Here is a 25,243-nt window from a genome sequence, read left to right as displayed (position 1 = left end):
GTTTAGTAGCAGATACTAAAATGAACAGATCTGGGGGTTTCAGTTGACCTTAAGTTCAATATACATCAGTGTTGTGAAGTGGCTTCTTGGGAAGTTCATTCAATATCAGTCACATCAAAGAAATGTAGTCCTTGCTGTATTTGGCAGACCTTGAGAAGTATGGTCTGTTTCGGGCAGTAGGCTTTAGGAATGATAGTGACAAACCAGAACGGATCAAGGAAGAAGACTTCAGGATGATTATACAAGTTGGAATCATTTCAGATGAGGCCCAGTTTAAGGACCTGCAATATAACTGTGTATGTGGGGCAGACCTGGCTACAAGTATGTGAAGGGCAGCCACTGGAAAAAGCAACCACAAAGAGCTCATCAAACCCCATGAGGACAAATCTAAAACCAACAAGTGGAAGTTAAAGGTTTGAGGTCAAACATTTTCTAAACTCACAGAGCAATCCAACATCAGAATGGATTCTCTGTGGAACAGGAAGCCTGGAAGAAAAGATTCGAGAAGTGGAGGCTGGAGTGGCATTAGACAGGGACACTGGGGAGAGAGTGCTGTCCTGTTTGGGCCAGAGGGCTCTCCGGGCTCCTTCAGCCGAGTCCCTCTTTTCCTGCTGCTAGCGAGCCTTCTTCCTTTGGGAATGCTTAGCTGGGTTGAGCTAAGGTTTTATAAATTAGCCATGGGTAAGCTGTCACAATTACAGGTAATGCAGCGTCCATCTGCTCCCAAATTACAAACCTTACTGAAGTCAAGACGTACCTTCTCCCTTGTTAAACCTAACCTCTGAGGACTGTCACACTCATGTCAGAGCCATGCCAAATTTTAGCCGTGACAGCTTGCTCTTTCATTGGCTTTCAAATTGATTTATAGGCACAAGCCAGTAGTCTTCTCAGATGTGTAAGATAAACTTGCAGGATTGCCTTTTTCCTTCTGGGTCAGTGCTTCCACTCTGGGGTCACCAGGCTCCCTTTCTCCCCCCGTATCCCACCGCTTCCCTCACTCTACTCTCCCTCTTCACGCCATGCTGCTGAAGGGAGAATTCTCATTACTGGCTCAAGGAAGGTCATTTTAGGCCTTTGCAGGTATCTCAATTGCCTGTGTCTGTTCTGCCTGCCCCATGGCATGTCCTGGGGTGAGAGCATGGCGAGGAATCTGAGAAGGGTGTTGGGAGATTGGGGCTCCTACCTTGACAGGTGAAGCATCTGATGTGGAAATGGTTATTGTGGACGCGAACCACCTCCCCTTTGCAGGTGTCTCCACATCGATAGCACTGGATGACACTGGAGCTGCCCCGGGGATTGTAAGGATTCTGCTGATAAGGAACTGTAAAGAGAAACAAAGAGATCACCATCCAGAAGGTCCTTATTCTTTAAAAAGTCTGCCATAAGAAATGATTATAATCTTAACTGGCAGAAAAAGCAGAAAGGGTGAAAATGATTAGCAAAATACCTTCAATACATCATCAGGCTGAGTATGCCAAGCTAAGACATCTTTAGAAGGTGAGTGGCATTAAGATATGAGTCCATAAATCTCCTTAAGTAGGCAGAGACTTACGAGTGAGCATAACCTTTTCTTGCAATAATGGAGGCCAAATTCACAAATGAAGAAAAATAAAAGAGGAAGTTGAGTATTTCAAGGTAAATGATCCAGAAATACTATTTCTTGGGAGATCTCTGGATCAATACCAGGCCCCAAACAAAGGGAATTTAGGTCTTGCCATTGACTCCTGGGTCTCAAGGAAATGGGTGGCTGACTCTGCCTCCAAATGGCCTTTTTGTTGAGCAAGATACAGCCCCTCTCGGCACCTCAGTTTATACATTTATAAAATGAGGATGGACAGTGGTAGCTGACTTTCTATAAAGGCATGAAGGGAGGCACTCTAGTTGGAAGGAAGTTGATGAGGCGACTCACCTTACAACTGCCTTTGAACAGCACTTTCCATAACATTGAGAAAATGTCACATGTGTATAGTTAAGAAGAAAGAGCTGGTGGAGACTATGAAGGGGCTGAAGTCACTGGGATTGCAGTGCTGTGGTCAGCATTTGATGATGCTGTAGACCTATACTTGCCTTTTGAGGCTACTGATCTCTTGCTTAGATTTTCTCATGGCTACTTTTCTAGATTTCCTTTCCCTGAAATATACTTTGCTTGACCATTCTATAATCTGGTCATCTAGCATTTAATAATAGTAGGCACCTGCCTAGAACACAAAATTTCAGGGTTGGAAGGGATATTAATAGCTGTCTGGTCCAATCGCATTATAAATAAACTGTTGAGATAACTTTGCCAGTGAGGAACCCAATCTTCTCTCTTGGAGGAAGTCCCTAGGGCCCCAGGGAGAGAACCACTCAATTCCTCAATTTTTATTCAAGGCTGTAGCAATAGTCCACAAACTTCTGCTCATACCCTATTAGGATACAGCTCACTTTTGTCCTAACTATAAGGATGACCACTTGATTAGAGGGGAATTGGTGTCTAGCATTTAGACATGTAGATTTACTGGCTAAACTCTGAATAAGCATAATATAAGTTAACCTGGACTCACAGAAACCTTGAACTGCCAAGGAACCTAGAGGTCACCTAGTTCAAGGGTTCTTGACCTAGTGTGGTAGTTGTTGGGTCTGTTCACTGAAATTTCAATCTTTTATTCTTGGCACGTGGTGTCTTGCTTGGCAATGAAATGTGAATGGAAATTGTGTGTCACTTCCAACTGGAAGCCCTAGGAGCCAGTATGGTATCTGCCATATTGCCTTCCCATAGCCCAGCAGCCAGTGATACCCCCAGATGGTGTGCAGGATGCATCAGCTTGGATCCCTGGCTGAGAAGTCCTGGAGCAGAGCTCTAAGCTAACCCAGGATGAACATCTATCATGAGCCAGGAGGAATATTTGATGGCATATCTTCTAAGATTTTTTTGTTACTGTAGCATACCTGACTGATACACCTGATATCTAATATTTCTAATGAAATATAAAATTTGGTGTTATATACATTATCCTACAGCTTTTTTCAGATTCTCAAAGATGATCTCCATAACTGGTCTCATCCACCCTCCTCCTTTTAAAGTCAAGGAACAGGAAAGCAGGACTTTCAACTACCTCCCACATCTTGAATCATAAGTGCACAGTAGGGCGAAGAGCTGGTTGCTTAGCCCTGAAACTACTATTGCTGACAACTTTGCTATCTGAGGTGGGAGAATAATACCTTTCTTACAGTCTTTCTCTCAAGGAGTTCATGCCCCTTATTTAACTCTTTTTTTTTCTGTCTTAAATTTAAGACAAACGCTAAATGAGTTAGCTAGTTAACTAAAGTATTAATTAACTCAGTAAATGGGTTAATACATGTAAAGCATTTCAAAACATGCATGAAGTGCTCCACAAATGTATCCAGTGCTCCACTGGTATCATGACCATCACATCCTCCCCAGAGCTCAGAGCAATCTTTCTCCATCCCCAGAATGTCCACAAACATTCTCCTTAGTCCTGTCTCCTTTGCTTCTTTTTCTGATTCCTGCTTAATGTCCCCTGGAATATATTTCACTCTCCCATCTCCCCCCTCCCCCCAATTTTGGAGAAAAATATAGATTCTATTTATATGAGCAGTGTAATGATCTACTACTGCTAAGGGAAACAAAGCCGTGAGTCTGAAGATAAAATAGGAATAGTATAATCATCACCATCCATAATGAGAGCTCTTGAAAGTATCCAAAGTCCCTCCAGAATCACTACGCAAACTTTCATCTACCTCTTCTAATTGATCCCACCTTATTGGTCAAGAACCAGCAAGATCAATTAAATTTTTCATAATTTGATTTTCTGGGGAGATGGATTAGTGATCATGGTTTTCAGTCAAAACTCAATCTTTGAACCATTCAAATAAAAAGCCATAAAATCAGAGTGAGGGGATGGAATGGGAAAACAGATCTTCTGGGGCAGAGTACCCATGGGCTCCCAGCCCTAACTCTACTGCTCCCTTCAGGATGAGGGTGCTGTTATGGTGATGCTGACTGTGACCAGAGTCCACAAATGTCTGATGTTTATAAATAGTCCCATAAACAGAAATGCATGCATCGTTGGTGTGAGTTCTTCCAGATTGCTGATGCAAGCCGTGACTATAAAAGGTCAGCGGTGTAGCATGATTTGAGCTTACAGACATGTGAAGACCTTTCCTTATCCAGACCGTGCCAATAGGAACTCTGGGGATCAAGGGAAGCTCCACTGAGATATGCCACATCTGCTCTTGCCCTGGAAGCCACCTCATCTTCAATAAGATTTTGTATTCTCAGTTAAGTCAGCAACTTAATCTAACCTTATTGTGTGTGTGTATGGGGGGGGGTGCGGTGATCTCTCTTCCCTCCAATCTATAACACCCTCTGAAACTCTAAAATTTTACTGTTGATTTTCTGCTGGTTATTATTTCCATTAATTTTTATCTCAAAGTACTAAAATTCAGTCATGTGATTTACAATATTTATCTATGGGCAAATGTCTTTTGAATTCCAAATTGACTTATACATGAAGTTTTAGACTGCTTTGTGTTAGGAACTGCCTATCCTTGAGAGCAATGTTTGAAAGCAGGACATTAGTTCTTCAAAGCCTCAAAGGACATTAGCTCTTCTCACTTGTGAAATAATCCATGAAGTTACCAAGTTTAGACATATGGGTCATGTGCTATATTTCTAAAACGCATGCAAGGAAACTCTGGCTTCTGTTTCACGTTAGTTGGCCAAAAAATGTACCCAGGAGAGTCATTCCCAGTTACTAGTCCTTAAGCAGTGATGTCCAATAGAATTTTCTGAGATATGGAAATGTTCTATATATATCTATTCTGGCCAATATAATAATCACTAGCCATATGTGGCTATTGGGCACGTGAAATGTGGCTATTGGGCACGTGAAATGTGGCTAGTGTGACTGAGCTACTGAATTTTTAATTTAATTTTAATTAACATAAATTTACATTGCAATAGCCACATGTGACTAGTTGTTGCCATAGTGGACACGATAGCCTTATAGTTTCACAAATTGGTATCTGCCCTTCTGGGCTGGTCTCGCCAAGCCCAACCAGCCTGTGTGCTGGTGCTTAGAAGCATCCCTGTCACCCGAGCGGCACAGCCCACACCAGGTGCAGGGTGGGGTGAGGGGAGACAGTATCAGGCCCTGGCGGACACAGTGTTTAGGGCCAGGCCAACTGGGCAATTAGAAACAAGTTTTTCCCAAGGACTTTCTATTTTTAAAAAACTCTGGAAGACTGTATAATAAAACTTATAAATGCTAAAAAAAAAAAGATTGAAGAAATTAAACTTCGTTGAATCCTATTTATACAAAAATAACATGTATGAATTAATTTGGGAATACCACCTCAGACTTAAGTTATTCCTTCTTATCCCTCAAGAGTTTTTTTTTTTTTTTTTTCAGTACGCAGGCCTCTTACTGTTGTTGCCTCTACCATTGTGGAGCACAGGCTCTGGACGCGCAGGCTCAGCGGCCATGGCTCACGGGCCTAGCCGCTCCGCGGCATGTTGGATCTTCCTGGACCGGGGCACGAACCCGTGTCCCCTGTATCGGCAGGCGGACTCTCAACCACTGCGCCACCAGGGAAGCCCCCTGAAGAGTTTTAAAATTGTATTTTAAAATAATTTGCAATAAGAACCAGTTACACACACATTCACCCATCCTGCATTTGATCTGGAGACAAAAGCTTCTGCGCAGTGAAATAAATATTGATTGTTTTTTAAAAGGACAATTTTTCAGGCACTGTAAGACTGAACAATCTTAATCTTTCCAAGAATAAAAGCAAGATAATCAGTTGACAATGGCTATCAGTATACTTTTTAAAAATAAATTTATTTATTTATTCATTTATTTAATTTTTGGCTGCACTGGGTCTTCCCTGCTGCACACAGGCTTTCTCTAGTTGTTGAGAGCGGGGGCTACTCTTCGTTGCAGTGCGCGGGCTGCTCATTGCGGTGGCTTCTCTTGTTGTGGAGCGTGGGCCCTAGGCACGCAGGCTTCAGTAGTTGTGGCATGTGGGCTCCGTAGTTGCGGCTCGTGGGCTCTAGAGCACAGGCTCAGTAATTGTGGCGCACGGGCTTAGTTGCTCCGCGGCATGTGGGATCTTCCTGGACCAGGGCTTGAACCCATGTCCCCTGCATTGGCAGGCAGATTCTTAACCACTGCGCCACCAGGGAAGCCCCCAGTACAATTTTTTAAGAAAGAAAATCAGCTGGTCAGTGACTATGAGATTAAAAATTAAGGGTCTGAAACATTAAGTATTCTTCTATATGCTTACCAAATCTTTAGTGTTCTAAAGATGAGAAAATACATCTTAATTCCACAACTAAATTTGCAAGTAAAGCTCTTCCCCAAATGTTACCAAGATAATTTAAAACTGCTGGAACAAAACAACATATTGGAAGGGGAGGGGTGACTGGCCCCTCTGAAGTTAAAAGGAGCACGAGAGTTGAATAGCAGGAAACAAATTCAGCATCCAGTTCCTCTACCTGGCCGTTCCTCTGTCCTTCTGTCATTCCTCATCTTGTGTTTCTCTCTCTGATAAGTAGTGCTGGGGGTAACGTGGGTTCCAATTCCCTCTCTGCAGTCACCTAGTTTTATACAGGATTGGGCAAATCCTGTAACTTCTCTGGCCTCAATTCCGTCCTTAGTCACCAAGGAGACTGGACAAAATGATTTATAAAATTTCCTCCAATTGAAACCTGGTCCTGTCTCTGTGTGTCCTTTGCTGTACATCTTTCTTTCCCTCCACGCTTTCTTTTCTCCATTAACTTTCTCCAGCTTTTAAACTAGACTGTGCTGTATCTTATGAGATTTATTAGTCTCTCTTAAAAGCAGATAATGGCATGATTCCTCTCTCATAAACAATGCAACCTAAGTTACGTTCTCTTTACTGATGTAGTGCCTGCACCATTTTTTTTCCTCTTCTGAGGGTCACTTAACCTTGTAGATAAAAGTGTTCCCACATTCTAATTGAGTCGTCTTTATAAAATAGTCTTTAAAAGGTAGAAGCACCTATGCAAGGCTGGGGTATAATTAAAAGAGTGACAAAACTGATGTGGAGACAGTATAACAACTGTGAATAATTGGCTGGAAGTGTAATAAAAACAGTGGAGCTTCTGTCTGAACAGTGAAACATCAAGCAGAGAATCAACTGGTTCAGTAATGAGCTCGCAACAGCCTGTGGCCCAGGAAAACAACCGGGTACAGTAGCTGTCACATGCCACCAGCTCCCAGAGTACCCTTAGCGTGTTCACAGGTATTCGCTAAAGACCCAGGAGGAGACTCAAGTGAGGATCCAGGCATTTCACAGGTAGAAAGCTATCGTCTGAAAGGTTAGGGTGGGGTCTGGCTATAAGAGTTATCTGGTAGTTCAGAAACAGGCCCTTCAATTTGATTTTGGAGTTGAATCAGAACACACGGCACTGATCCTGTTTCCTGTGTAAGACCACAGAGATGTGGGATCCCTGTGTGGGAAGCGGTGCGAAGAAGCTCACGGCACAGAGGTCAAGGGTGTAGATGCTAGAGTCAGGAGGGCTGCATTTGTGTCGCAGCCCTGCCACTTGGCCAAGTTATGTGAGACCAGTCTTAGTTTGCTCATCTCTAGAGTGGGAATAACTCTGGTCATTTGTGAGTATTAAATTACCTAAGCAATATAAAAGTGTTTAGTACACTGCTTGGCATGTCACTTGGGCTCCATAAGTATAAGCAATAGTTAATAGTAAAGAATCTTCAAAGCCATGTACCCCTACCTCCTACTCAATGCAAGAGTTCTTTCTAAATTACTACCCCCACCAGCTTGTCACTGAGCTTTGTTTGAACATTGTCAAATCCGTTTTTGGACCAGTCCAGCTTGGGCAAAGGTTTTCTGGTTTTCCCTCCCTGCTGTCAAGAAAAACGCCCTTGGCTGCAGCCCATTCCACCAAAAGCAACCTCTTTTTATCTCCCCCATCTCCAAACTCTCTCTGTTTATAGGTTTGAGCTGCAGAGGTGGGTGGCTGACATGCTTTTGATATATCCTGCAGAGGAATGTGTGAATTGGGTGTTTCCCGTAGTGGGAATGAGAGGCTATGATCTATGTTTTCCTGGGGTGGTGTATTTTGGGCACATCTGCTGTTTCCAGGGGGATGTGTTAGCGTGCTTGTTGTCTGTGCATACTTTGAGTAAGTGAGTCATTTGTTTTCTGAAAACTCTGATAGGGAGATGGTGAGAGCTGCTTTTGGTAACCCCGAAGGGTCACACATGTGTCATCTCATTGTGTCATTACATCTGTGTTCCTCATGTGAATACCTGGAACCAGACTCTTAGAGCTGAGGTTTAACATTACAACAGGTGGGCTGGGGGTCCGTGTTCCAAGATGCAGAAGCATAGGAGGGAGTTTGGAATGGAAGACATGCATGAAGAAACTAGAGGGGTAAATGCATAAGGGAAAGTCTGGGAGGATAATAGCAGATAATATTCAGGGAGTGGTTATTCCATTAGGAACTGTGCTCAGCAATTTACATATGTCATCTTACTGAGTTTTCATAATTCAGGAGGAGCTATTATTATTATCTTTATTTTTCAGATGAGGAAATGGAGACCCAGAAAACTGAGGTCATTTGTCCAAGGTTACACGGTCAGTAAACGGCAGAGGCAGGATCTGGACTCAGGAAGTCTGACTCTAGAACCTGTGCTCTCACTGCTAAGCCCTACTGCCTGCCATGCAGAAAAGCCAACAGTGGTTACCTCTGGGGAGGAAGTAGGCTCTGGGGGAGGCAAAAAGGGTATCTAATTTTTTTCCCTCAACAGTAATCATCCATTGCCCAGTTGAATATATATATATATATATATATATATATATATATAAAATATACACACACACACACACACACACACACACACATGAATTTTACAAAGATTTAAGAATAATGATGGGGCTTCCCTGGTGGTGCAGTGGTTGAGAGTCCGCCTGCTGATGCAGGGGACATGGGTTCGTGCCCCGGTCTGGGAGGATCCCACGTGCCGCAGAGTGGCTGGGCCCATGAGCCATGGCCGCTGAGCCTGCGCGTCCGGAGCCTGTGCTCCACAATGGGAGAGGCCACAACAGTGAGAGGCCCGTGTACCGCAAAAAAAAAAAAAAAAAGAATAATGATGGAGGGTACTAGCATACAGACCAGGAAACTGGGAACAGTAAATCTGCCTCTCTGGCAGACGATGAGGAAACTGTGATTGCTGCCCTGGGGCCAGGGGATATCAGCCTTGAGCAGCTTCCCTGGCATGGGCAGGGACAGCCTGACAGGTGGGCATCTGGGTGCCCTGAGACAGGCAGGCTCTGCAGGTGCTGGCAGCTGCAGCAGAGCAGAAGCAGGCGCTCTCTGGGAACCTCACAGATGGCCCCGGCCTGGCCACAGTTTCCCATGTCAGCAGGTCAGTAAAACAGTCTGTCACCCCAAGACGATGTTGTAAAACCTTTGCTGCAACAGAAACTCCTCCATAGCCTCCCTCTGCCAGGCTCCACAGCGTGTACCATGGTCATGGTGTGCAGCTGGCAACACGGCTCGTGCCGTCTTCCTCAACAGCGTGTTGTCAGGACATGTGTCAGAACTGCATGCTCTTGGCCAGACAGACTGATCTTGCTTAACAGCCAGCTGCCACGCTACAGCTACAGCAGAGAGGACCTGGGCTAGACCCAGACGGCCTTCCCCGGGCTGAGCATCATGGGCCAGGAAATCTGAGCTGAGGTCCACAAAGGGATTGATGTATTTCTCACTTGTTAGTGAAGTCCCTTGATAAAATGAGAACTGCATACTCGTTACTCATTTTGCAAATTCAGAAAGTCGACCCAGGTGTAATGTCATAGAATTAACTTTTCACTTTTTTTCTATATTAATCTCATTGTAAAAAGCTCAAAACTGTATACTTCCAATTGAATTCAATCAAACACTTTAGGATAAAACAAAAACAAACTCATTTCTTTCTTATAACTCAACTTGGTTCCTATTTCAAGACAAGCAGAAACTGAGCTTTGGTGAGTTTGCCTCTCTGCTCCCGCACCCCGTCCTGTTCACTGGGGCTGCGTCCCTGCCTTGGCTCGGAGGGCAGGTGCACAGGGCCTCTTTCTAAGGACTCAGTGAGACCCGTGTTCTCACTTCTTTGAGATTCTCCTCCCCACCTGTGAGCCAGGCAATCAAGTTGGTTAGCTGTGAGTAAAGGAGCCCTTTCCGCCCTCCCTAATTTATGGTTTCTCTAGAACATTTAACTTTGAAATAAATCCTTCCTGTTCTAAGGGCACAGACGTCTGAAATCCAAAAGCCAGGAAGCGACCCCTTTTGTCTCTGCCTTCTGCTGCCCATCCAGGCCCTGAGGCCTCGCTCCCTGAAGAGAGGGAAGGCTCAGGAGGGAGCCTGAGAGAGGGAAATGCCAGTTAATATTTCAAAACTATCATCTTGCTACACTTGGTCATGGGGCTTTAGGAATATAATATACAGAGCTGTGTAAGAATGACTGAGGAATAGACGAGATTTGATGGAGAAAGGGAAAAATCCCAAGGTGTCTGCCAGCCTTGGCATTTTTCCCACTTTGGAGTGGCTTCTGTCAATTAACACCAATTCTCTTGTCACTGCTGACTCTGTCCCTCGATACCTTTACCAAGCCCCCAGTCAGAGACTCTGAGAGCTGTAAAAATAGCTAACAGCTAACATGAATTAGGCAATTACTATGTGCCAGACCCTGTGCTTCATACCTACCATCTCATTTAATTCTCACAAACACTCCATGAGACAGACACCATATGATCTATTTTATATATTTTGTATTTTATATATGGGGAATCTGAGGCATAGAGGGGTTAATTAATCTGCCTGAAGTCACACCACATGTACATGTTAGATGCCTAAACAGGCATCAGAAGGACTAGGAGAGGCTCAGTTTTCTCTCCTCTCCTCGGGGCATCCCCAGCAGGGTATCCTTTGCTCAGCATCTCCTGAGGGAAAGGAGACCTGGCCAGGCATCCCTAACAGGGAGAACAGCGCTGCCCCACACTGAGGCCTTGTGGCACCCTTTCCACATTTTCCTTATCTGAAAAATACTATTTGGGTTTCGTCTGGGGCCCTGGAAACCATGTTGGAAACAGAGGAACTTCAGGAAGCCAGCAATTGTCTTTGTGCTTTGAGTGACTCAGTCCCTTGGCCTCTGGGCCAGAGGTTTTAATACTTATACAATGTTTGCTTCCTGAGACTCTGGCAGGCCATCAATCTCTGATATGCTGTGGGGAAATCCAAGGAATAGCAGCTGTCACCCGGGTTCCCCTTAACTTACAGATTTTTAGTATCAGAGCCGAGAGCATGTAGAAAACATCTGTATGTCTAGAGGTTTCCCTCCTCTTTTTTTCAAAGCTATGAACCCTTTATTGAAATGATGAGATGGCCTCTAGGTTATACTGATTCCATTGCAAAGCATGCTTGGAATGCAAACACATGATGACCTGGTGGTCACTCAGGGAAATCCCTCACACCAGGGCTGCTGGCATTGGATGTGGCTCCCAGACACCTTTACTTGGGAGGCCTGGTGTTTGTTTTTAAATCCTTCCAGAGCACCGTTGTTCCTAACTCTTCCTTTTGCCTCACCTCTGGCCAGCTTCTCTCCTGCGCTGCCAGGCCTTGAAGGCATGGTGTTGTGATTCCCACCTAGGGGCCTAGGGCTCCAGAGGTGCTGTGACTGCCCTGGGGTAGGGCCTGGTGTGCCACCTACTTGTGACCCCTCTCTCCCCAAGGTTGTCCCCAGGGCACCTCCTGTCCCATCTCATCCACATTCCCACCTTCACAGATACAGCCCTGAGGCTCAGAGAAAGGAGAAACTCGCTCAGGGTCCCCATCATGCTGGCCCCACCAGGACTAGCAGGAAAGTGCCTTGTTTCAGATCAATGACAGCTTGCAGGGCAGGTCAAAATGAGCTGTAGGTGACATAAGTCAGGGAATTCTCAAAGCCAGCCCACGCAGCCTCAATTCTGAGAAGGTGCAGGTCTCCTGGAGACCAGACACCTCCCCCCCAGCTCCCATTTTGGTGTCTAAAGTGCTTATCCCATTGCTCAAAGTTCTACAGGCTCCCCCCCATGGCCTCTGCAGTCATCCACTCACTAGAAGCCCCTCCAGCATGATGATACCACCAGAGGGGCTCCCCTTGCAGAAATGTGACCCGCTGGTCAGGCCCTCTCTTCCCCAGGGCTGAGAGGATGGCTTACTATCATTCCACTATATCCCATCTCCTTCCTCTCCACCCTCCTCCCTCCCACCCCTTCTTTTTCCTTCTTTCTTTATCTTCCTCCCTCCCTCGCTCTCTCCTACCTTCCTTCCTTGTTTTTTCTTCATCTCTCTCTCTCTTTTTCTCCCTTCTCTCCTCCTACCTCTCCTTCTTGTTTTTCTTCACCTCTCTTTCTCTCCTCCTAAGATTTCTCTTAATATCTGGTTCTTCCCTGTCAGAGGGAACCACTTCCTTCTAGTCTTTACTCTGCCATTAACTTTTGGTGAGGTCTCAGGCAGGGCGCTCCCCAATTCTGGGTCACTGTTTTCCCAACTATAAAGTGAAAGGGCTGCATTCTGTGATCTCTGAGTTTCCTTTCAGATCCAATAGTCTATACCTATTAACAGAGTTGCAACACAAAATACCTTCAGGGGCCAGGCAGGTAAAGTCAGTGAAAAATCCACCCAAGGGGACCAAACTGGAGAAACTGGGCCACCGGAAGGGGAAATTGCTACCCGGCCTCAGCGGATTATTGTCTTGCAAAAACACATCAAGGTCCCAAAGAGGCCTGTCTGTGGGAGCTGGATTCTGCCTGTGGGCCACCAGTTTGGGAACTCCGCATCCAGACAGATAGATGACCACAAAGTCATTTCCAATTACCATCGAGAGAAGTCACATGCCCACCACATGCCTGTAGGATCTGGAAGAACAGAATTATTTCTGAAATGAGGTCTTGCAGAGCCTCAGGCTGGACAAGGGAGCACCATATAAGCATGTTACTCTCAAGGTCTCGGTGACATTACTCAGGGACAAACAGAGGTTTTCAAACTTTTTTTAACCATGACCCACTGGAAACAATTAATTTGGCAAAATGACCCAGTACACAAATATGTGACACAAATGTTTCTCAAACAAAACTTATTCTTAGTACACGTAATATGTACTGATATTTTCTTTCCTTTTCCTATTCCCTTCCATTTCAATACTTTATGCCATTTCATTAAAAAACGTTGTTTGCAACCCAATAATATGTATATGATCAGAGGTGAAAAGAATGATAAAGATTATTCTAGGTTTGCATGGTCCACTATGGTAGCCATTAGTTATATATAACTATTCAAATTAAAATTCATTAAAATTTTAGAAAGTTAAAATTCAGTTCCTCAGCCACACTTGCCACATTTCAAGTACTCAATAGCTACGTGTGGCTAGTGGGAACTGTTTTGGATGACACAGAAAAAATAATGTTTTCATCATTGTAGAATGTTCTATTAGACATTCCTGATTTACAACAAGCCTTACAGTCTTGCCAATGAAGAAACCAAGACCCTTCAAAGAGATGTATTTGAAATTGTGGATATATGGGTTGGGGACAAATGGACAGAGTCTCAAAGATGTCTGCCAGTGATCACAAGAAGAATTAGGATGAAGAGTGGGCCCCCTTCAGATTTATCCTCATTATAGGATTCACAACTCAGAGTCCATCCTGCAAGGTGCTGTATCAAAAGCTTAACTTCCGCAGAAAAACAGAAGCAAATTTTCATTGCTCTATGGGGCATTTATGGAGTAGTTTCTGTGAGCTGGAGAGAGAAGAGGCTCCGGAACCTGTCAGATCTGGGTTCAAATCCAGGTTGTATGATATTGGGCAAGGTGCTGTGTCACTGGGCCTTAGTTTCCCCATCTGTAAAATGGGGATAATAGTATTTACCTTTCAGAATTTTTGAAAGGAGAAATAATATACATAAAATTCCAAGCACATTGTCTGGTATGTTATGTGCTAAGTCAAAGTTTGCTATAATAATAATAATGATAGTTGTAAAAATTAAAAAATGAAGCTAAATATTGTGAAAATGTAAAGATAAAGTAAACAAATCTCCTATTCCAAAGGAAATTCCAGGATGGAGTAGGGGAGATTTTTAAAAAACTGTATCTCTAATGCTAAACCCAGCACTTGCTACTAGGAGGCACTCAATTCATACTTGCCAAATGAATGAATGAATAAAATATATCCCTAAATGCTACAGTCTAAGGTACAAGTTGTTAAAGAATCAGAGAGATACAAACATGAAATGCTAAGATTTTTATGAATTATTTCTGACTGGGGGGGGAGAGAGAAAGAAAAAAATTGGAGAAAGCACCATGGAAAGATGTCATTTCTATATTTTTTAGTAGGCTCTTGATATATGATATGTGGGTCAAAGAAGTCAAGATACACAGTAACTAAGAAAAAGAGAGAAATAAAAGACCAAAAGATAATAGGAGGAAAGACAAAGAATACACTTTCCTTTGAGATAAAAAAAGTTAATAAAAATAAAGATCCTCCCTAAAAATCAACAAACAAAAGTTGCTTTTTTATCTTTAGGAGACAAAGCTTCATTCAAAGTTTCAAACTGAATTTGTACAGTCCAGGGTAGGAGGGGAAAATGCTTACGTTCAGTGTGTATCAGCAAGTAGTTCTCAATTATTGTTTGGCCCATGTATCATGCCCTGCAAACTGCTTTTTTTCATCCATAAATATAGTGGACATCTGTTGTTTTGCCTCTTCAGCATCTGCTCTCTGCTTCTTCTGGCAATATAACCCCTCTTTCCCATGGGGAACCCAATCTGTGGGTTTTAGGTGGGCTGAACCTATTCCAACACAGATTAGAAAGGAGCACGGCTCTGGCCACCCAGGCAACCCCAATCTTCTTTCCATGTGATTGGCAGGCACGTGACCTAGTCCTCTCTGGAGTTTTTCTACAGGAGCTTTTGGAGAAGCCGTCTGGCTTGCTAAGTCAGGAGGAGTCAGTCTAAGACACCTGGCCCCAACCTGCCCTCAGGTCGAGAGAGAGCATCATTCAGATGGAGAGAGAATGAACAGGTCCCTGAATGCATCAGTTGAGTCTGTGATCAAGATGGGCCTGAAGCCACTGTGCTTCTGAACTTCCCAGTTATACAAACCTATATAGCTCAGTTCCTTTAAAAAAATATGAGTCAGTTTGAGTTGGGGTTTCATCAATTGCAACAAATTACTTTATGTCCTCAGTTTTCCATCTAAATCACAATCTGCTATCAATTTAAATTAAACAGACATTCCAGGACCACTTCATGCTGGACCTCATGTAGCTGAACATGGCCCACAGCATCTTGCTGAGGACACGATGGACCAGGTGGACCTGGTCCCTGCCCTCACATGACTCACTCTCCAGCAGGTGAAATGGTGGCAAAAGTGCTTCAAGAGAGGAGGAGGATCGTAGCAGACATGATTGATGCCTTCTCAATAACTATTCCTCTCTTCATCTGCTAAGAGAACCTCTCTCTTCTGGGGGAAACCCATTTTTGTTTATCCTCCCCTGAGCAGCCATGTCTTTCAGGAATGGTTGTGACCTTTCCTGGACTTAGAGAAGGAATCTTGATTGGTGACAACCGATTCTAGTATTCTCATTCCTTTGCCAATGGATTGACTTAGGCAAAGGCATGTGATACACTCCTGGCCAATGAGACATGAGGAGAGATCAGGTGGGGTTGTGGAGTCCTGGGAAGGTTTTCTTCACTCTTCTTGGCCTCTGGAGGTTGTCTACTTGGGATGCTGGAACTGCAGCGCTGGTGCCCATGAAGAACTCTAAGGGGAGCCACCCAAGATAGAAAGAATCTGGGTGTTTGAGGATGATGTTGAACCTCTGAATTAACCTGCCTTGGATCTGCCCCTCTTTGGACGTGCTGTTCCGTAAAACAGATGTGTCTAGATTGTTTCAGCCACTTTTAGTTGGGGGCTGCCTCTTGTTGCTGCAGGCACTCTATGGAACCAAGGCTATGCTATGGGGTCATCTGGGCCATCAGGGAAAGCCTCCTGGAGCCACTCTGGAGATGAACAAAGTTAGCCAAGCAGAGATGGGGTGAGACGAAGCGGTCTTACGGCAGAAGTCAGTGGTGGAAGTGAAACTGGGACAAATTCCTTCATGGCGCCATTTTTTTTTAAATAAATTTATTTATTTATTTTTGGCTGCGTTGGGTCTTCGTTGCTGCATGCGGGCCTTCTCTAGTTGCAGCGAGCAGGAGCTACTCTTCGTTGCGGTACGCTGGCTTCTCACTGTAGTGGCTTTTCTTGTTGTGGAGCACGGGCTCTAGGTGCGTGGGCTTCAGTAGTTGTGGCACGTGGGCTCAGTAGCTGTGGCACATGGGCTTAGTTGCTCCGCGGCATGTGGGATCTTCCCCAACCAGGGCTAGAACCCATGTCCCCTGCATTGGCAGGCGGATTCTTAACCACTGTGCCACCAGGGAAGCCCCTTCATGGTGCTTTTTGCTGCATGAGTGTTTCTCAAAGTGACCAGCTAACTACCTGCTTCAGAATCCCCTGGGGTTGCGGGGTTGGGGGAGATGGGCATGGATTGCCAAAATGCAGATTCCTAGGCCCAACAACAGACCTACTGAGTCAGACTTTAAAATTTAAACAAGCTCCTCTGGAGAGTCTTTAAAGGCTGAGAACCCTTGGTTCAGGGACTAGAAGACTCACACAGTCTTTGGCACTGAGATGAGAATTTTAGAAATCCCGATATATTAACTTGTATCAAAGTGCTGTCATAGACAATGTGCCAATATTCTTCTGCGTAATACAAAATATATTTTCTCTGATGTGTTTGCCAACTTTCACAAATGTTTAAAAAAGTTAATTGGCATTGAAATAATGTCCTAATACAGCTAGATTAAACACCATTTAATTCACTTAGCCCTGGCAGATGGTCATTTCTTTTAGGAAGAGTTGTTTCTGGTCTGTTATTAGAGTCACCCTCCTTCAGGCAGAGATCAATAACACAGGTGGCCATGCAGACAGAGAGATGAGCAAAAGTGTTTCTCTCTCTCTCTCTCTCCCTCTCTCTCTCTCTCTCCCCCTCTGCCCCTTCTCTCCCTCTCTCTCTCTCTCTCTCCCTCTCTCTCTCTCCCTCACTCCCCCTCTCCCCCTTCTCTCCCTCTCCCCCTCCCCCTTCTCTCCCTCTCCCCCTTCTCTCCCTCTCTCTCTCTCCCCCTCTCCCCCTTCTCTCCCCTCTCCCCCTCTCCCCCTTCTCTCCCTCTCTCCCCCTCTCCCCCTTCTCTCCCTCTCCCCCTCCCCCTTCTCTCCCTCTCCCCCTTCTCTCCCTCTCTCTCTCCCTCTCTCCCTCTCTCCCCCTCTCCCCCTCTCCCCCTTCTCTCCCTCTCTCCCCCTTCTCTCCCTCTCTCTCTCCCTCTCTCCCTCTCTCCCCCTCTCCCCCTTCTCTCCCTCTCTCCCCCTCTCCCCCTTCTCTCCCTCTCTCCCCCTTCTCTCCCTCTCTCCCTCTCTCCCCCTTCTCTCCCTCTCTCCCTCTCTCCCCCTCTCCCCCTTCTCTCCCTCTCTCCCCCTCTCCCCCTTCTCTCTCTCTCTCTCTCTCTCTCTCTCTCTCTCTCTCGTATTCTGAGCACTGTAACCATAACCGTGCCATCGCAGAGCCAGCTTGTGATGCTGCCACTTGCCCAAACCAAAGTCAGTCCTTCAGTGTGATGAGCCCTGAAACTCTTCGTTGGCCTTCACACAGCCACTCTCATGGTCTATCCATCACTGAGCCATGCAGACGAACCCATCATGTAGCTCTCCCATTCAGCCTCATTTCCATCTCCACCAGCTCTGGCCCAGCCACAAGTATCTCTCCTCTGGGTACCACAGTGGCCTTCCTACCAAACATCTTTTCTACATCAGCGGTTCTCAACCAGGGACAATTCTCCAATCCTTCCTGCTCCCTGTGAGTCCTAATCCACACCTGCCAGGGGTCATTTGACAATGCCTGGAGACATTTTTATTTGTCACAACTGAGGGTGTGTGTTTGTGTGTGTGTGTGTCTTACTGGCATCTAGTTGGTAGAGACCAGGGATACTGCTAAGTATTTTATAACGTACAATATAGCTCCTCCCCATCCCAACAAGGAACTATCTGGTTCAAGATAGTGTCAAGGTTGAGAAATCCTGCTTTAGATGGATCCCCTACATCCCACAGATCTCAGGTCAAAGCCCTTCACTGATTGCCTTAATAGTACAAACCCTACTGTTATTGGTTCTCACAGTCCTGGGTACTCTCCCTTGACTGCATTTTTTTAGTATGTACTGATATAATTAGTTGTGATTATTTGCTTAATCTCTGTTTCCTCCATTAGACTCTAAGCTTGATGAAGGCAGGGGTGGTGTTTATTGAGCCCACTTCTCTAGTCCTAATGCCAAGCACAATATCTGGCACACAGCAGATGTACCATAAACACCTTTAAAACAAATGAACTTACTCTGTGCAAATTCATATGCAATCATGAAACACAATGGTTAGTATAGGTCCTGCCTACTAGAAAATTACATTCTTGTAAAGACTACCCGAATAATCCATATTTCAAGATAACTGTTTTGTAGTATAAGAAAACCACAATGGCAGCAGGTCAGAAACTTTTTGGTGTCAGGACTCCTATACACACCTAAAATATTACTGTGAACCTCAAAGAGCTTTTGTTTAGGTGATTTACATCTATTGATATTTATCATATTAGAGTCATATCTGAGAATTTTTTAAAACAAAAAAACAGAAGTATACATTCCATTAGCTGTCAGTGGTGACTTCATCATACATCACCTCTGGAAAACTCAACTGTACCCTCATGAGAGATTGAGAGTGAAAAAAGCGAAACCCTTCTTAGAATTGTTACAAAAAACATGTTGATCCTGTGGACCACTCAGAGGGCCCCCAGGACTCTCAGGGGTCCCTGAAACATGTTTGAAAACTACTGTACTGTAGGTATCCTAATACTATAGAGATAACTTCCTGCAGAGGAATCAGGGCAAGCTACTTGGAAATGGCACATCTGAATTGGCCCTTACAAGATGGGAGGTATCAGGACACCAGCAGAGGCACACACCTCTTCTGCTGGCCCTGTCTATAGCTACAGTGGACAAACTATGGCTAGAGAATCAATTCTGGTCCACTGCTTGTCTTTGTAAATAAAGTTTTATTCGAACACAGCCATGTCCATTCATGTATGTATTGTCTATGGCTACTTTCGCACTAAGATGGCAGAATTGATAGTTACAATACAGCCCGAAGGACCTACAAAGCCTAAGATACTCACTATCTGGCCCTTTCCAGGAAAAGTTTGCCACTTCCTGTTCTTTAGAATATTAATAAAGGCAAATGTTTCAGTCAAAAATTAACTTGATGTTGAATGACAGTTTTGTTTGTACCACTCCACCCCTAAAATGGACTGGGGGTTAGTGAGTGGGTAAGGAAGGTGAGAAAGAACATACCTCCATGAGGTGGGATAAAAAGACCATTAGCTTAGTGAGCCATCCTGAGACCTTCGCTTCTAATCCTCTAACACACTGGGAGACTTAGGGCAAGTCATCCCAACCTATTTTGGGATGCTGAGGAGGGAAAACTTACCCAACAGGCAGAGCTGCTCAGAGATGAAATGAGCTGCTTTTCTAGATAGTGAGCCTCCTACATGTGGAAGCTGGCTGAGGCTGTGGCTTTACAGAGAGGAATCAGGTCTTTGAGAATCAGATGAATAACCATATTAAATTAGGGAGCTTCAGTGGGTAGGAGGTCATATAAATGAGTGAGTGGACTGGAGTAAGATGAAGGGAGGGGGAGAGGTGGCCAAAGAGGCATGGTTCCTACTCATTTTTGACTGACTCCTGCCATGTGGGGACATGAGCTCAGGGGAACCAGAAATCTAGATTTTAAACTAAAATCTCTCAGTTTTTATAGCTTGGCTCAAATGTTGGAAAAAAAAAATAAAGAAGAACAGTAAGTGAGTCAAGTAAAACACATGTATGGATCATTTTGTCACCCAGGCCACCGGGATAAGATAAACTTTAGTGCTTCTGCCAGCTTAAAAATGCTTTGATACTAAGAGAATAAAAGAAATCCCGTATAATTTATTGAGGGCTTTTTGATTTTCAGAGTGTCTTGACATCTTATTTCACGTTTTTGTATTCAATAGCACAGTCAGGACCAGAACACAGGACTTGTGCTGCCAAGTCTAGTGCTCAATGCTATGGCTGCAGGATCCACTGCACCAGAAAAAAGACCTGAACTCAGCAGAGTGGGTAGAATGAAACGGAAATGGGCAGTGAAGGCGAAAGAGCTAACTAGGCCGAGTGAGCAGGGAGAGAGCTCAGCAGCAAGCTGTGCGGTAGACATGACCAGGGCGGCGTGGACTAGAGAAGACAGTCCACTTGGATCCCAAGAGCAGCTATTCCACCCAGACCTTCCCTTGATTTCAAAGGCCCAGGAGCCACTGGAGCTAGTTTGACCCGGGTTTTAGTCACTTGTGATCTTAAGACTTCTTACAAATACAAAGTCTTAAGGAGGGATTAAAATTTTGCACTACGATAGTGTAAAAGCAGCCTTAGACAATATGTAAATGAACGGGCATGGCTGCGTTCCAATGAAACTTTATTTACAAAGATAGGCAGTGGGCCAGAATTGACCTTTGAGCCATAGTTTGCCGACCCCTGCTACAGGATCATTCAATGGGCTAGTAGAATTAGTGTGTGTCTATGCTGAATGTCCAGGACAGGCCAGCTCACGGGTTATTTGGCTGGGTTATTAGACTAGATGATCTTAAAGATCCCTACTCACCATGAGATTCAAGGATGCTTTGGCCTGAGTTTGTCTTAAAGATTTAAAGGTAGACTCTCAGTCGAGCTATGTTTGGAATGGAAAGTTTCCTCCAACAAAATGTCTCCAATCATAATTACCAGTTGTATAACTGAACATATGTTGGTGGAAGCCTCAATTCATAGCGAGCCAGTTAAAATGCACGTAAGGGACAGCTAGCAGATCTTTCAAGTTAGAGGCCAGGCTGTTAATTACTTTTGTAAAAGAAATATATAAACACACAGATGGCAACTGTAGTAAATACGTTCAACTACATATAAATATCAAAATCCAGCCCACTCCTCAAGGCCTATCTCATATGCAACATACTTTTAGGAAGATTTCCAGATTCTCCCCTCATCCTCCCTCCCAATATGAGCTCTCTTATTTAAAACCTCATGGCATGTACTTCTTATGACTAAGCAGTGGTTCTCAAACTTGAGCACACATCAGAATCCCTGGATGTCTTGTCAAAACACAGATTGCTGGACCCCACCATCAAAGTTTCTGATTCAGGAGAGCCAGGGTTGGGGCTGAGAATTTGCATCTCCAACAAGTTCCCACGGGATGCTCATGCTGCTGGTTTGGTGACTACATTTTGAGAACCATTCACCTAAAGCACAGTCTACCCTATAATATTGTTACTTTTGTGCTTGCCTTATTTCTCTAGCAGATTGTACTTGAGGAGGGATGCTGTTGATGTTCATAAACCCTGAAGTATACTGTGGGCATGCCACAAACATTTAGACACACCCATGGGATGAGTTGAGGGGTTAAGTTTTTGGCTAGGGTGAACCTGACAGCTGTTTCCTACAACAGGAATTTCTGGAGCCCACAAGGAAGACAAATGCAGCAGACTTGTTCCCAAGAAATAACCAGTAACCAGTAAAGGAAATTTCTGTGGCTAAACCACGCTGTAATAGAATTCACAACACTGTCAAGTTCAATATTCTGGTGTAAGACCAAAACCCAAATGAAATCCATTAAATGGTTATGCAACTTTTCCTATACATACTGCAGTTCTAGGCGTGTGTGTGTCTAAGGGGGGGTGAAGTGGGGGTGGACAATGACAAATAATAGAAATTCTAAATGGGACTTCCCTGGTGGTCCGGAGGTTAAGAATCCGCCTCCCATTGCAGGGGATGTGGGTTCGATACCTGGTTGGGGAACTAAGATCCCACATGCCAAGGGGCAACTAAGCCCGCGCCACAACTACTGAGCCCACACTCCACAACTAGGCTGCGCAGCACAACTAGAAAGCCTGCATGCCAAAGCAAAGATCCCACATGCTGTAACTAAGACCCAACATGGCCAAATAAATAAATAAATATTTTTTTAAAAATGGAAAAAAATAGAAATGCTAAAGGTTCTCTAAAATACCCTTTATAGGAAAACCAAGAATAAAATGTATGTTGGGAATCAGACTGTATTTGGAGGCAGGGTCTTTAAAGAGGTTATTAAATTAAAATGAGGTCATTAGGGTGAGCTCTAATCCAATGTGACTAGTGTCCTCATAAGACGGGAAGATGAGGTTGCACAACTCTGTGAATATACTAAAAACCACTGAATTGTGTATTTTAAGAGGATGACTTTTACGTTATGTGAATTGTATCTCAATAAAGTTGTCATTAAAAGAGAAAAAAAATAAGAGAAGATGATACAGACACACACAGAGGGAAGACCATGTGAAGATACAGGGAGAAGCCAGCCATCTACAAGCCAAGGTGAGATGTCTCAGAAGAAACCAACCCTACTGACACCTAGATCTCAGACTTCTAGTCTCCAGAACTATCATTAAATAAATTTCTGTTGCTTAAGCCACTCATGTGTGATAGATTGTTATGGCAGCTCGAGAAAACTAATATAGACTCCAAATCATTATTTTAAATAGCATAAAGGGTATAAAAGCTGCCAGGGAATCAAGATCATGCAACGCCCCAGGAGTAGAAGGTGCCCTGTCCATCTACTCCTAGTTTTGGCCCTATTATCTCCAGCCTGGAGAATCCCCTCAGGTCCTAACTGGCCTCTTTTCCCCACTCATTTCTCCACACAGTCCCCAGAGTGATACTTTCAAAATGCAAATCCGATGATGCTTACCCCTGAAGTGCTGAAGTGCTCACCACTTCAGTGGCATTTAACACCATTTAATGGCTTCACTTTGCCCTTGGGATAAAGCCAGACTCCTTGCCATGGTCGACAAGGGCCTGCATGGCCTGGTCCCTGCCAGCCTCCCCCATCTCTTTTCAGACCCTCCTCCCCTCCGGCAATAGATGACAGTCACCTGGTTTTCTTTCTTTTCCTTCTAATACACCCTGCTCCCTCTCAACACTGGGAGACTCCCACTCCAAAACAGACATGACAGAGGTGCTTCCACGTGCAGATGTGTTACAGGTCCTGAAAGATGCATCTTGAGGCAGACGGCTTTCAGTTCTTACTGCTCTTGCCCCACTGCCTCTGTCAGGCTGGTCACTGGTAGAAACTGTCTAAAGAACAGCCTAAAAGCACTATTTACAATATCCAAGACATGGAAACAACCCAAGTGCCCATCAACAGAAACTGGCTTAAGAAGATGTGGTGTGTGTATATATATATACAATGGAACGTTACTCATCCACAAAAAAGGAATGAAATATTGCCATTTGCAACAACATGGACGAATCTAAAGAATATCATACTAAGTGAAGTCAGACAGAGAAAGACAAACATTACACGGTATCGCTTACAGGTGGAATCTAAAAAACTATATACAAAACAGAAACAGACTCACAGACATAGAAAACAAATTTATGGTTACCAAAGGGAAGAGGGATGGGGGGTGGGTGGGAGGGATAAATTAGGAGTATGGGATTAACAGATACAAACAGATACTGTACATAAAATACTGTTCCCTGGGCTATACAGAAGCAACAAGGATTTGCTGTATAGCCCAGGGAACTATATTCAATATCTTGTAATAACCTGTAATTTAAAATAATCTGAAAAAATATATATATACCTTTGGTGTACACCTGATATTAACACAATATTGTAAATCAACTATCATTCAATTTAAAAAAACAGCTGAAAACTGTTAAAAGATTTTCAGTGTTGAGTGAGGGGAGTAGTAAACAGTGAGGCATACCGAGATTTACGAGGGTGTCCTTCCCAAACTAGGCATGGGCGAATCCTGTGATGGGCACCATTCATCTGGGAATTGTAAAAGGAGCTGAAGGGTGACATTCTGGGCCTGTCAGCCAAAACGAGTCACCTGCTCTGATGGGCATGATGAAAGGGTTCTTTCTTTCTGGTCTGGCTTGCTCACTGCCCTTCCAGACACAAAGAGAAGAGCAAAGCTTCTATCCTATGGTCACTGTCCTGTGTCTCTTTTTATCATCATTTAATTATAGAGACCACACTTTCTGAATGAGATACGGAAACGCATGGTTGGATGCATGGCCTAACGACGGGATGGAATATTTGAAATGAGGACAGTTGTACGCAAGGACATTAGACTCACAATGAACGGACACTTTTTACCTTGCCCCATTGACCTATAACCCAAATAAAGCTGGATTTGCCTTCTGCTCAATTTCTGTGCACAACTGTATTAAATTTTAATGACTAAAACAAACATAGCCAACAATCAAAAGTTATAAGAAAAAACAATTCAAATATTTGCTGGCTTCTCTTTCAAAGAACAGCCAAGGGAGAAGGCATCTATTTAATAACTAGCAAAACAGAAGATAATTCAAAGGTTTTCTCATTCACTGCCTTATTTGATTATCACAAAACATGAGTCAGGTGAGGCAAAATCACTCCACCTATTTTATAGATGAGCAAACTGAGGCTCAGGGAATTGAGACTGTCCCAGACTCCAACCCAGGCCTTTGGACAGCTAGTTCAGTGAGTTTTCTTTTCTACACTTGCGCACACGCATGCACAGACACACACCACTGGACTCCCTTTTCACCACTCTGCATCCCCAAATACTGTTTTTTTAAATTTCTTGACACTAATGGCAGCAAAACATGACTATTGCCAATGTAAGTTCAAGAAATCCCCAAAGATTCACCAACATTTGATTCCCAAACCCCAGCTAAGTGTGGAGCTCAAACAAGAAGGAACAAACATCAACGGAGAATACATGCATTTTTACTCTCACAGCCTTTCTAACCTAGATTAATGCCTCAAAAAAAAAAAATCTACCAAAATACCTCTCTTCTAGCCAAAGAGGCATTCTGTCCCCAGTCAACTCTAGGAACCCTGGTACAATAATTAACATGTGGGCCAGAGGCCCAAACTCACTGGCACAGGATAGATTTTCAGATGAGAAACAGAGAAGCCCCAAATCCCACTCACATAAAAGGCTTATTGATATTATCTGTGGAAAAGAATACAGATTGCAAGGGGG

General features: G+C 44.1%; 1 protein-coding gene across 3 annotated transcripts in view; it reads right to left on the bottom strand.

The window, feature by feature from the left end:
* ABLIM3 (actin binding LIM protein family member 3) overlaps positions 1-25,243 on the bottom strand; it is a 148,599-nt gene that overhangs the window by 104,704 nt on the left and 18,652 nt on the right. For all 3 annotated transcript variants that reach the window (XM_081233978.1, XM_081233976.1, XM_081233977.1), the window contains exon 3: positions 1,184-1,321. In XM_081233978.1, coding sequence (XP_081090104.1) covers positions 1,184-1,321 — 138 coding nt within the window. The remainder of the gene's footprint in view (positions 1-1,183; positions 1,322-25,243) is intronic.

The sequence above is a fragment of the Mesoplodon bidens genome (assembly GCF_964165515.1).
Source record: "Mesoplodon bidens genome assembly, chromosome: 4".
NCBI lineage: Eukaryota > Metazoa > Chordata > Mammalia > Artiodactyla > Ziphiidae > Mesoplodon > Mesoplodon bidens.
The sequence above is the reverse complement of the archived record's forward strand: the minus strand, read 5'-3'. Positions and strand labels throughout refer to the sequence as shown.